The following is a 12,673-nucleotide window of genomic DNA, read 5'->3' as shown; positions in this document are numbered from 1 at the left end:
TTGGTTATGAATCTCAGCATATGTTTTGATACCCTGCTGGGTCGAGACTTTCAGAGGCCTTCTGTGATAAGGCCTGGTCCTGTTCCCTGTTTTCTCCCTCTTCCGATGTCCATCTCATTTGCCTTTCTGAATGAAGATTAAGCATCTTACCCAGGGTCCTTCTTCTTGCTTAGCTTCTTTAGATGTACAGATTTTAGTATGATTATCCTATATTATATGTCTACTATCCACTTTTTTTTTAAACAATTTATTTAATTTTATTTTCTGTGCATTGGTACAAAGGTATTAGAATCCCTGGAACTGAAGTTCTAGACAGTTGTGAGCTGCCATGTGGGTGCTGGGAATTGAACCTGGGTCCTTTGGAAGAGCAGGCAGTGCTCTTAACCACTGAGTCTTTTCTCCAGCCCTACTATCCACTTTTAAGTTAAGTATATACCATTTGCGTCTTTCTGCTTCTGGGATATCTCACTCAGGCTGATCTTTTCTAGATCTTACCATTTGCCTGCAAATTTCATGCTTTCTTTTGTTTTTAATTGCTGAGTAGTATTCCATTGTGTAAATGTACCACAATTTCTGTATCCATTCCTCAATTGAGGGACATCTGGGTTGTTTCCAGCTTCTGGCTATTACAAATAAAGCTGCTACGAACAATGTTGAACAAATGTCCTTGTTGTATACCTGAGCATCTTTTGGATATATGCCTAGCAGTGGTATAGCTGGGTCTTGAGGTAGCACTATTCCTAATTGTCTGAGAAAGCACCAGATTGATTCCCAAAGTAGTTGTACAAGTTTACATTCCCACCAGCAATGGAGTAGGGTTCCTCTTTCTCCACATCCTCCAGCATGTATTGTCACTTGAGTTTTTGCTCTTAGCCATTCTGATTGGTGTAAGGTGAAATCTCAGGGTTGTTTTGATTTGCATTTCCCTGATGACTAAGCATGTTGAGCATTTCTTGAAGTGTTCCTCTGTCATTCGATGTTCCTCTATTGAGAATTCTCTGTTTAGCTCTGTACCCCATTTTTTAATTGGGTTATTTGATTTGATGCTGTTTAATTTCTTGAGTTCTTTATATATTATGGATATTAGACCTCTGTCAGATATAGGGTTAGTGAAGATCCTTTCCCAATCTGTAGGTTTTCATTTTGTTCTGATGATAGTGTCCTTTGCTTTACAGAAGGGGGTAGGATAACTGAATACATTTACTTCAACTTGGAGGCTTATAAAATGCTTATCTTGGCTAGGGATATAGCTCAATGGTAAATAAACCCAGCATTTATCTTTGTTCTTCTTACTTGCTTTAATTGATGAATCTTCAGTCACTTCCGAAATTATTGCTAAGCTGAGAAAAATTAGGTTTCTTTTTCTAGAAATATTTTCCCTTCCTATCTGCATTCAACCTCGGAAATGTAGTAGGAACTGCGTTTGCCTAAAGTTCAATGACATATATAGACATAGTTATGATACTTAACATCTTAAACAGTGCTATAATTATAAAAATCCAAAGAAATGCATTAAGAAACTCATAATTATTCTCGACCCCAGGCACACCATGTCTTATAGTCTTAGCAACCACAGTATACCTCAATCTGGTACATCTCAACTAAGTAAGTCTTTTAATTAAAAGTTCAATACTCCATTTAAATTAAATGGAGTATTCAATACTCCATTTAAAAGTTAAATACTCCATAGCATGGCAATAGCTAACTAGGATCACTCTTTAAAATGTAGGCATGTACATGGTACACAGACACAAGCCAAACACCTATATGCATAAAAATAAAACTCTAGTTTTGAATGGGGATAGGCAGCTTCTTGTAAAATGCAAGAGAGCAAATGTTTTAAAATGCTTTACAAGCAAAAGGGTGTCTGTTCCATCTACTCAACTCCTGGTGAAACCAGCCACAGAATGTGCACATGAGCATGCATACATGTCTGCCAACAAAATCTCACAGATACTGAAATCTGGATTCCATATAACGTTCATGTCATGGAATACTACTTTTCCTGTGGCTTTTTCTCCCTCAACTACTTCAATATATTAAAACGTAGGCACATGAGGTGGTTCAGGCACTTGCTACCAAGTTTGACAACCTGAGTCTGATCCCTGAGATTCACATGGTAGAGAGAAGGAACTGACTCCTGCAATTATCCTTTCTTTGGATTCTACCTGTGCACTACAGTACATGTACACACAGAGATCAACAATTTTTAAAAATTAACAACCACTCCCCTTATGAGCCATGTACAAAAAGCTCCTCTCCAGAGTGGGAAATGCATGGTCATTCTGAACGATAGGTTCCTTGTCTAGAGTATGATAAACAAGAATATGATGGCGGCGGAACATGTGTGCAAGAGAGACACACAGAATATTTAAGCACAGTTATTGTAGTCTGTTACTATAACACTGATGAGACAGCTTTCACTATTCACTAAGCACAGTAGGCGGAACCTTATGCTGGAAAAATGTACACTAAGGATTCCATACTGGATCAAGACCAAATGAAAAACTACATAACATGTTGAAATTTCAGGGAAAATTCAGAGAACACAGAGACTACTCTGAAGAGTCCTGCAACAACACAGAGAAGCAATGCTGATGCCTGTAGAAACAGTGCCAAGGAGGCAGACCTAACGAGGTGATCAGATGATGGAGAGAGGGGATCGAGGCTGAAATCACCTTCATTACATTTACAGAGAAGAAACAGAGACTAAGAAATATAAATTCATTTTGGTTACACTGAGTGTATGGTGCCATGGGCCACATATGAGTGCAAAGAAAAGACATTCACACAAGTAGATCTGAAGTTTAGTGGAGCAGCTTGGGCTACAGACATTGTTTTTCATTCCAAAGGTGTAAAGAAGGGGCTGGAGAGATGGCTCAGTGATTAAGAGCATAAGCTAGTCTTGCAGGAGACATGACTTTGGTCCCACCACCCACATCAGGAAGCTTACAACTAAATGCAGCTCTGGCTCTAGGGCACCTGCATGCACATATGCGTTCAGGTACACACGTAAGATAAAAAAATAAATCTTAAAAAGAGAAAGAAGCTAAGGTAAAAAAGGAGACTAGTGTTACTGAAGAGTGTGAGAGGAGCCCCACAGACATGTGCTGAGTAAAGAATAAAGACAGAGAGGCGTCTACTGCACTGTCTTTGTTCTTTAGAACCAGGGTCAAATCCAAAACACTGCAGTTTAATTCTCAGTTCAGAACACTAGGAAGAACTCTTACATCTTGCAAAGAGTTCCAGGATGTTTCACTCTGCATGCCTTTGGAAGGCACATACTCACCAGTTCAAGCTAGCACATGATAGTGTCTCACATCTCTGCCTCTTGGACCCACCGCTTGGCCATGGTTAGGTTAGCAACAGCCACACATCTGATACATAGGTACCAATTGCCTACCGGTACAAGTCCCTCCCCTCAAAGTCTGTGTTCTACACAACAGCGTTCCTGTTGGCAAAGGGAAAATATATAGTAACAGGGATGGCGCAGAGGGACTGTTAGCTACATAGGAGGCCAAGAAAGCCCTTCCAATGACTAGAACCAGTGAGTGGCATGATGAGGGAGCCAAGTGGATACCTAGGTGGTGTTCTGGGAAAATCCAGTGCCATGGGGCTGGAGTCCGCTTGCCTATTCCTCCGAATGAAGCCCCCGGAGGGTTCTTAGTAGAGGAGAAACATAGTCTGATAATCCACATTAAATAGAACTTCCTGGCAGCTGTATTGAGAACAGTCTACAGGATAACAAGGATCAAAACAAGGACTGGTTAGTGGGCAGTTTTAAATAAAGTAAAAAAGGACAATGGCTTAGACCACCTGGTAGCAATAGAAGTGATGTGGTTTGACTTTACATTTACTCAAAAGCCAACAGGGTCTGCTGATGGATGGCAGACAGAGAGGTCAAAGATGAATCTCAAGTTTTGGTCTTAATCAACTGGAAAAATGAAGATGGTAACTTCCCGAGTTGGGGGGGGAGGGGAGGAATCTATGGTTTACTTTTGCAACTATCAAGTCTAAGATTCCTTTTATACACTCTTTTGGAGATATAAAATAGGAATGGACATTTGGAGTTCAGAGAAGCAGAAGGAGAAAAACCTGAAATCATTAATTGTAGATGACATTTAAGAATAAGAAGACTGCTCAAGCCAGCAGCTCTCGAAGGGACATGTGAGGGAGCAACTAGAACTACAGTAACCGGGGGACTGGCTCGTCTTAATTAGCTGGTCAGGCCACAGGTGCAGGCCCAGATGCCAACTGTCCGGCAGGAAATATAATTACAAACAGAAACAAAACAAAACAAAACAAACAAAAAAAACCCCAGCCCGCTCAAGGTACTCTAGGTCCCCTGCTCCTCCACAAATGCAGCAAGCAAGCAAGCAAACCACAGAGAACAAACACAACAGAATAGGTAGGGAAGACAGGAGAGAGAGAGTTGTGACTCAGAAAAGAATACCAGAGGGGCTGCAAAAACCAACGGCAAAAACTGCTTCAGAAGAGAAAAAGAGAGGCCTATGAGGTGGCTCAAAAGGCAAAGGTGTTTGCCATGCAGACTGAAAAATTTATGGTAGATTTTCAGAAGCCATGGAAAGGTAGGAGAGAACTGCCTTCTCTGTTTCCTCTAACTTTCACTCACTTGTGTGCACACAACTCCCCCACCCACCCCCCAAAAAAAAACTAAAAATAAAGCCTTTTTTAAAAGAAAGAGCTTGGCTGTGGTTAAGTATATTGTAATATGTAAACAGCAGGACAGGTCCAGTAGCCCTGGTAGATGCTACTGACCTACCTAGATTTCTGAGAATACCACTGGAATTCATTATTTCCTTTTCATATACAAAAGACTGAGAGCCAAACAAGCAATGAAGAGAAATCCTTTAAAGATGGGCTATCAGCTCCAGCAGGCACCTTACATTCACAAGAAATCAAAACACGCATCATCTAAAACCACTGCAGTAGAAAAATGAACTCAACTTGTAAGGGCGAGCTCAGTGAGTGCCTGCTTAGTGACAAAGCCTTCAAAACTCCGTATACGATGTCCCTAATGAGCTGAGGTGAGGAGGAGGAGTGCTGCTCCCATTTTAAAGTACTACTGTCGCACTAAGCCACTCAGGCCATGCGAATGATGAGCTCGAGGTCTGACCTCCGGAGGCCTGAGTCTGTGACCTGCACACAACACACACCTGTTTCTTAGTCTTCTGTATGCACTCCATCTAAAATGGTCTCTGATGTAAACTACTTCCTCTCAACCCTTTACTGACAACTGGTTAAAAAGTCCCAAGGAGGCCAGCATGGCGTAAACTACCCAGTGCTTCAGAACAGACTACAGAGGTAAGCACTGTTTGCTTATGATAAACACACCAACCTTCACAACAAAATTACACCTTGAAAATATTCACAATGTGCCATATAACAGAAATGTATTCATCTTTCTGATATTAGCACCAAAGCTATTATGAAATTTGTGTAAGAAAATTAACTGAAGAGTAGCATTTCAGAAGTATTAAGAAAAAGCTAGATAAAGCCTTCATTTAAACAGTCATACAATAAGGCTAACTGATTGTCTGCAGGCACCTAAAGCTGGGATATTGACCACTGGGTTTGATGGGTTGAATACAAAGAAGCCTTTACACCAAGACCTTGCCAGAACCCAACAAGAAAGATCTCGTTTAATTCTACAGTTCTTTTATGAACCCACTACAGCTCTCAACAAAAATGAATGCTTCACTCTGGTACCATGCGTAAGAATATCATTAAATAACTTAGTCTAACATCATATGCAGCTCTAGGGTTCCCAACTATAGCAGTTTAAAAAAGAAAATCAAGTTCTGCTTATGCAGTACTTCTGATACCTTTTCTTACAATCCACGAGTGCCTCATAGAGTAGTCTTAAGAGGGTGTGTTTCTTTTCAGTGGTGAGCTTCCAGTCAGAAATCCACTTTCTCACCTACAACACGATTTATGAAAAGAGAATTTATTAAGAGAGCTGAGCAATACACATTCAGTATAAAACACTAAGCACTTAGGAGGGGGGAGGGGCAGGAGGATTGGCTCAAGCTCATCTACAACTACACAGCAAGTCTGAGGCCGGCCTGGGCCACATGAGCTCCTACTACATCCCCCACTTTCCCAAAGGACAAACAGATAAAGGTCAGGACACAAGAAGCTGCTACTATCTTGGCTACAACCTATAAGCAGGGCACTCACTTGATCCAGCTCGGTTGGGATGTACTGGATGGCCCCACACGACGACGCCACCTTGATGAGGCTGCAGTACACTGTGTACCTTACAGGGGTGTTCTTGTCCATCCCATGGAAAAGATTGCTGAGCCTGGTTAACAAACAACCGAAGTACTAACTGGAGTTATCTGGTCTCACAACAAATACAAGGCAGCACTAATAAAAACCTCATATTACAAAGGAGGGAGCTGGGGCACAGAAAGGCTAAGTAACTGCCAGAGACCCAGAAAGCTGCTGACAATCAAATTCCAGAATTCCTGCTTCTAGCAATCACAATTTATACCATACAAGCAGCCCTTTGAATGTTTTGTTTCTAAAGAAGATTTATTTTTTATTATTTTAAATTTTGTGTGCATGTGTCTGTGTGTGTAGGTGCCAGCAGAGGCCAGTGGTGTATTCCTAGGAACTGGAGTTACTGAAAGCTGAGTCGCCTGAAAGAATGATAGGAACCAAACTCAGGTCCTCTGTGGAGCCACCTCTCCAGGCCCCTCCTGTAGTCTAAAACTTACAACTGCAGTCTCAGAGATGGACGTTCGCCTTCCCGAAACTTGACCAACTTTTCACACAGACTTTCAATCAATGCTTCTTGCTTGTCTGGTTCCAGGATCAACAGGAGCGATACCACGCTGTTCATCACACTTTCAACATCTACACAGGCATCAAGAACTCAATCAGCAGAGATACAACACCCATGTCTAATTCAGTATGTATTTCTGGTGTTTCAACACAAAGATGCTCTACTGTCCAACTCTGAGAAGACACTTGACTTCAGGGATAGCTTTGTGGACACAGCATCCATGAGTCACACTGCACTGGCGCCATTGCAGAGCCAGCATTCAGAAAGCTGGTGCACGATTTACATGTTCATTTATTTTCTTGTGTGACTTTTATTGGCATAATGTCCAACCATCTTGAAATTACTAGTTGGATTTTAGGCCAGGGTGTCTCAACTGAAGAAAACTTTGTACCTCATGTAGAGAATTATTTTGAAGTGGAAGGCTATTAAATTTCTATCTGGTTAACTCATTTTCAAGTATTACAGCCATTACTTACACGTATACACACAAGGTTTTATCTCTAGATTTCAATGAACTATTACTTGAAACAATCCCCTCTGATGTCCATCCAGACCGCTTCAGTTCAGTTTAAAACCATCAACTTCTAGTAAGTGTAGAAACACACTGATACACATATGAAAAAGGTTTTCCCCAAATGGCTTATTTTACAGGTTTAACAGAAAAAACAAACAAACAAAAAAAAACAAACTAAAATTCTATGAAAAGATTACAATAAAAACAACTGCTTGAAAATATTTAATTAAAAATTTTTATACATTTTTGATTGTATTCGTTCCCCTCCACACTGCTTAAAAATCTTAAAAGTCTGAAACCAAAGCACATTACTGACAAGAAAAAATTAAAAATTTCTTATGATTAGTAAGAAGTATTTTGTAGGAAGAATTAAAACAAACCTTTATCATCTTCCTTCAGACACACATCACAGGCTTCAATAATCTGAGCTAAATCTACATGAAGTCCACCTTCCGAGTTCTCTTCTGAAATCTCGGCGCCTTTTGATTTCAGATAAGCACGAAGTTCAGCTGCCTGTGAATCAAACAGGGTTGCTAAATCTCTATGTCCACTTGTAAAACTGATATATGAGAAAACACAAATATCCAACCCACCTGCCCTGCTTCTAAAGCTAAGTGCTGTGCCTTCAACAGCGCGGGTTCCCACAGAGCCCGTGTAGACACACTTCACAGGGATCCTATTCAGTTTCGTGTCACCTCCATCAGCTGGACTTCCTAACTGCAGCAATCGCTTTCTCATTTAACCCACTGGGAGGGATGGAAACTAGAGAGACGTCAAGCTGACCTGGCAAAGTCGAAGTTCTTTTAATAAATGAAAATTTTATTGCTGTCAAGTGTATACACAAATAGAGCTACTAGACATTACAGTCATCACCTGGAAAAAAGGCTAATCATTTGCTATTAACTTGAGAACCATTTGGGACAAGCATTTTGGAAGACACTAATATAAAAAGGTAATGCCTAACAGTGCAGCCTGAATCAAAATGTTTATATATCAAAGTCCATGCACTGCGTAACAGGTATCTTAAAATGTAACATGGATCTCTGGGTCAGAAAGCCAGATAGGACTCTTGGTCCTATCAAAACAACTAACTACTAAATTAAGTCATTTGGATATCTCCTACTTTATTCCATAATTATGATCTTTAATAATTTTTCCTTTGATGGTTTGGCATTTACGTGGTCAAACATGAATGTAAATGATTTTTTAAAGCTAATGAAATAAAATATTTGAGCTGGGCAGTAATGGCATAAGCCTTTAATCCCAGTGTTCGGGAGGCAGGAGCAGGTAGATCTCTGAGGCCAGCCTGGTCTACAGAGTGAGTTCCACAACAGCCAAGGCTACCCAGAGAAACCCTGTCTCGAAAAATATAATAAGAATAAGAATAATAATTATCATCATCAGAGTAAAGAATTCCATTAAGAAAATGCACAGGTGAGGAGGGTGGCAGTGGCGCCCGCCTGTGATCCCCGCACTCGGGGAGGCAGAGGCAGGTGGCTCTCTGTGAGTTCGAAGCCAGCCTGGTCTACAAAGTAGTCCAGGACAGCCAAGGCTACAGAGAAACCCTGTCTCAAAAGAAAGAGAGAGAGAGAGAGAGAGAGAGAGAGAGAGAGAGGCTGAGTTGAGGTGGTGCACAGTTGTGACAACACTTGAGGCAGAGGCAAAGGCAGGGAGATCTCTATTGGCTCCAGGTTCCAGGCCAGCCACGGCTACATAGTGAAACACTTGCCAAAAATCCATACAAAAGAGGGAAAGGAATAAAAAAATGCACGGTGTCAACTTGTCTGGACAAAGCAAAAGAACCTTGGGGAAGATAACCAACATTTTCAACCCCCCAAATGTGTTTAGCTACCTCAGAAACCTTTAATAAACCCACAGAACTGATGGAATTATTTTTCCAAACAGTAACATAGTAGCTTCCTATAAGAAGTTGGTATGGTATATATATATATATGGAGTACTTTGAAAACTCAACTGTCAAATTAGAAAGAACAAAATGACACCAGAGACATCCTTTGTGTTACAAATATATAATCCAATCAAGGTTTTAAAAAATTTTTCTAAAACAAAACAAAATTTAAAAAAAGTGTAACGTTTTTGTATTATTCTTGCTGACCACAAGACACTGTACAATATGACCAATGACAAGGTCACAGACCCTGGCCGGGAGTACCTTCTCTGTAAACACCTAGTCAATTCCCGGTAACATACACTTCCACTACCATCAAATACTCCTTCTTCTGTTATCTTTCTAGGTGTGGATAACTCCCTCTCCGTCCCTGTTTACCATGGACCCTCAAATTTCTCGTCAGTGGTGTCTCGCGTGTACGCACGCACAGGACAAACGTCTTCCAAGAATAATTTAGGTTATCAAAAAAATGTATATCATCTCAACCACCAAACTTGTTATGGCAAAGACGAGAAGCCATCCGTCCCGTGAACGGGAGTGTAAGCCCCAATTAGTAAACTTCAAAGTGTCGGGACGGCCCGCCAGATGCATATTCCTCCCAGCAGAGAGGGGACTGACAGGTGGGATTGTGGGAACACAGAACACGGGTCACCGCGTAAGCTACAGGCCCCCCTCGTCTGTGACCCGCCTTTCACGCTCCGCTCAAAGTGGCTTTTCTCAGACGGCTTAGGCCGACCACACGCCAACTTCGCGGACGCCGTCCCCTGCCCGCCGAAAGTTCTGGGTCACCACCGGCGACTCCGGAGGAGACCCGCCGCCCGCCGGGCCCGCGTCCCGATCGCCGGCCGCGCACGCGCCGAGACCCGGGCCCGGAGAGAGCGCCCCCTCCTTACGGCCTTCCCCAGCCGCCCCGCGGGCCCCGCAACGCGCACCTGGTCTTCCTCGCTGATGTCGATGAAGGCCGGGACGCTCATGGCGAAGGCCCGGTGGCGGAAGACGCTCCGCTCGAGAACCACGCCGACCGGAAAAGGGAGCCGGGCCGCGCGGCGTTACGCGCAACCGCTTCCGGGTCAACCAGCTAGGGCGGGTCTCGTGGGCGGGTCCGCAGCGCTACTTCCTCCCCGCTGGCTTCTGGGCTTGCTCTCATCCTTACCTGGGCGCCGTCTCTTATCTGAAACACCCGCCTCTCCCGGAAACCTGGGTGGTTTGGGGAAATGTGTCCTCTGCCCGCCTGCTGCCTGTGGGGCAGGCTAGGCCCCTGGTACCAGACCCTACCACGGCCACACCGTCCGGAGTCTAGTGAGCTCTTGCTGACTCTTCCAGATGGCCCGTGTCCCTGAGGCCTTGGAACTTTCTGATTTTTTTCTGGTTTATGCTTCAACCCAGTTTGCTGGTCCAGTTGCTAGGCAATGTTCCTTGCTACTTAAGGGTGCCTAGTTATCAAAGAATGCTCCCACTTAACTAATCATTTATCCAGAATACTCAATAGCTCAGTATCTTTTACTCAGTAACGGTTAGGGATTCCAGGATTCCCCTTTCCAAGGATGCCAAAAGTCTATGGGTGCTCAAGACCCATATATAAAAATGGCTTAGTGAATAGGTATATTCTGTACATCCTCCCTCGTAATTTAAGTCATCTCTAGGATACTTAAAATATCCAACATGATGGAAATCCTATGTAGTGTATTTTCTAGGGAATGGCAAGAAAGTCTGCATACCCAATACAGATATTTTTCCAGAATATTTTAGTCGGCAGTTGATTGAATCTAGATGCAGAACTTGAAGCTATGCACGACCAGTTATAGAAGGAATGTTGAAAATGCAACAATAAGAGGAAAATGCAGTTAAGAAGTGGGCTGAAGCTGGTCATGGTGGCACAAGTCTTTAATCCCAGCACTTAGCAGGCAGAAGCAGGTGGATCTCTGTGAGTTCAAGGCCAGCCTGGTCTACAAAGCTGAGGACAGCTGAGGATACACAAAGAAACCCTGTCTCGAAAAACTAGAAGAAAAAAAAAAAAAAAAGTGGGCCGAAAAAGTAAACTCAGACCTCATCAGAGAATGTGCACATGATATCCACAGTTGATAGAATGTCCCTATCAAATGGCCTGTCAGGTATTTTCTTTATTAATGATTGATATGGGAGGGCCCAGCCCGCTGTGAATAGTACCACTCCTATAGGTGGCTCTTGAGTTGTATTAAAAAGCAAGCTGAGCTAGCCATGGGGAGAGCAAGCCTCAGCTTCAGTTCGTGCCCTGGGTTCCCACAGGGAGGGAGCTTGACCCAAGTTGTAAGATGAAATGAACTCTTTCTCCCAAGTTGTTTTTTGGCCAGTGTTTTATCATAGCAATGGGAAGCAAACTAAGACAGTCTTCCTAGAGTACTGGGCTGCAGCGTATCACGAGCAGGAGATATATTCTCAAGGAAAAAAGGAAGGAAGGCTGGTTGAAAAGAGGGGAGCAGATTCCTGAGCGGGAGGGAGAGAGGGGAGAAAAGGAGAGGGTGTGTGGGGGAATATGTCAATGAGCCAGAACATATTTGAATTTTAGGTGGGAGGAGATACTCAATGGTCCTGCAAACACATTAATATCCTAATTAATAGATAACTAGTTAACTAGGCCAGAGCCAGGACACTGGAGCTGGAGTACAGTCATCGTTACAGTAATGTTTGCTTTGTATTTTGAAAGGTGACGTTTTCTCTGAGATTAAGACTCTTTAACCTTGCTTTCACTTTCTCTTTTCTTGATGAAAAATTTGTTGATCCAATTGTTTTAAACTTTAATGTTGCTAGCTTTTTTTTCAATATTTCATTTTAACTCATCAGTCTTTCTTTAAAAATATATATTTATATATAAATATATAATATAATATATAAATATATATTTATATTAATCTTTAAATCTTTATTTTAATATTAACCCCCACCCCACTTTCACCCACTTTCTTTTATTCTATGGCTTTATGAAATAAAAGAATGTGGCTTCAGGAGATTCTTAAGGGAGAGGTAGTGAAAGGATAGAGACAAAATTACTTGAAGCTTTAGACATTTACTCATTCATTAAAAAATGATTGTTCTTTCTGATGTAATTATGCATTAGGTACTGTTGCAGGTGTTTGACCTACCAGAGAGAACAAAATTAGGGCATGCAACTTATTTATTGTGTATGTTGCTATGGTGGAATCAAACCCATGGCTTTGTATGTGCCAGGCAAGCTTTCCATCACTAAGTGATAAACTGAGTCCTTGTCATACTAAGGTTACAATTGCTGTGATGAAAAACCATGACCAAGAGCAGGTTGGGGAGGAAAGGTTTTATTAGGCTTACATTTCCACGTCATAGTCCATCATTGAAGGAAGTCAGGACAGGAACTCAAATAGGGCAGGGTCAGGGAGTCAGGAGCTGATGCAGAGGCCATCCGGGCTGCTTTTTAGTGGTTACAGGC

General features: G+C 42.2%; 1 protein-coding gene across 2 annotated transcripts in view; it reads right to left on the bottom strand.

Moving 5' to 3' along the window:
• Eif3m (eukaryotic translation initiation factor 3 subunit M) overlaps positions 1-10,285 on the bottom strand; it is a 19,791-nt gene extending 9,506 nt beyond the window's left edge. Inside the window, exons 1-6 of one of the 2 annotated variants that reach the window (XM_055599486.1) lie at positions 10,167-10,256; positions 7,919-8,108; positions 7,706-7,838; positions 6,744-6,882; positions 6,202-6,325; positions 5,847-5,941 (exon numbers count right to left, since the gene is read on the bottom strand). In XM_055599486.1, coding sequence (XP_055455461.1) covers positions 5,847-5,941; positions 6,202-6,325; positions 6,744-6,868 — 344 coding nt within the window. In that variant the 5' untranslated portion in view covers positions 6,869-6,882; positions 7,706-7,838; positions 7,919-8,108; positions 10,167-10,256. Of the gene's footprint in view, positions 1-5,846; positions 5,942-6,201; positions 6,326-6,743; positions 6,883-7,705; positions 7,839-7,918; positions 8,109-10,166 lie in introns of both variants that reach the window. The other variant, XM_055599479.1, reaches the window with a different exon arrangement.
• Positions 10,286-12,673: the final 2,388 nt, after the last annotated feature.

Source organism: Psammomys obesus, unplaced genomic scaffold (genome assembly GCF_907164565.1).
Source record: "Psammomys obesus unplaced genomic scaffold, mPsaObe1.curated_primary_1811, whole genome shotgun sequence".
In the NCBI taxonomy this organism is placed as follows: Eukaryota; Metazoa; Chordata; class Mammalia; order Rodentia; family Muridae; genus Psammomys; species Psammomys obesus.
Note: the sequence above shows the minus strand (reverse complement) of the source record. Positions and strands in the feature narration are given on the sequence as shown.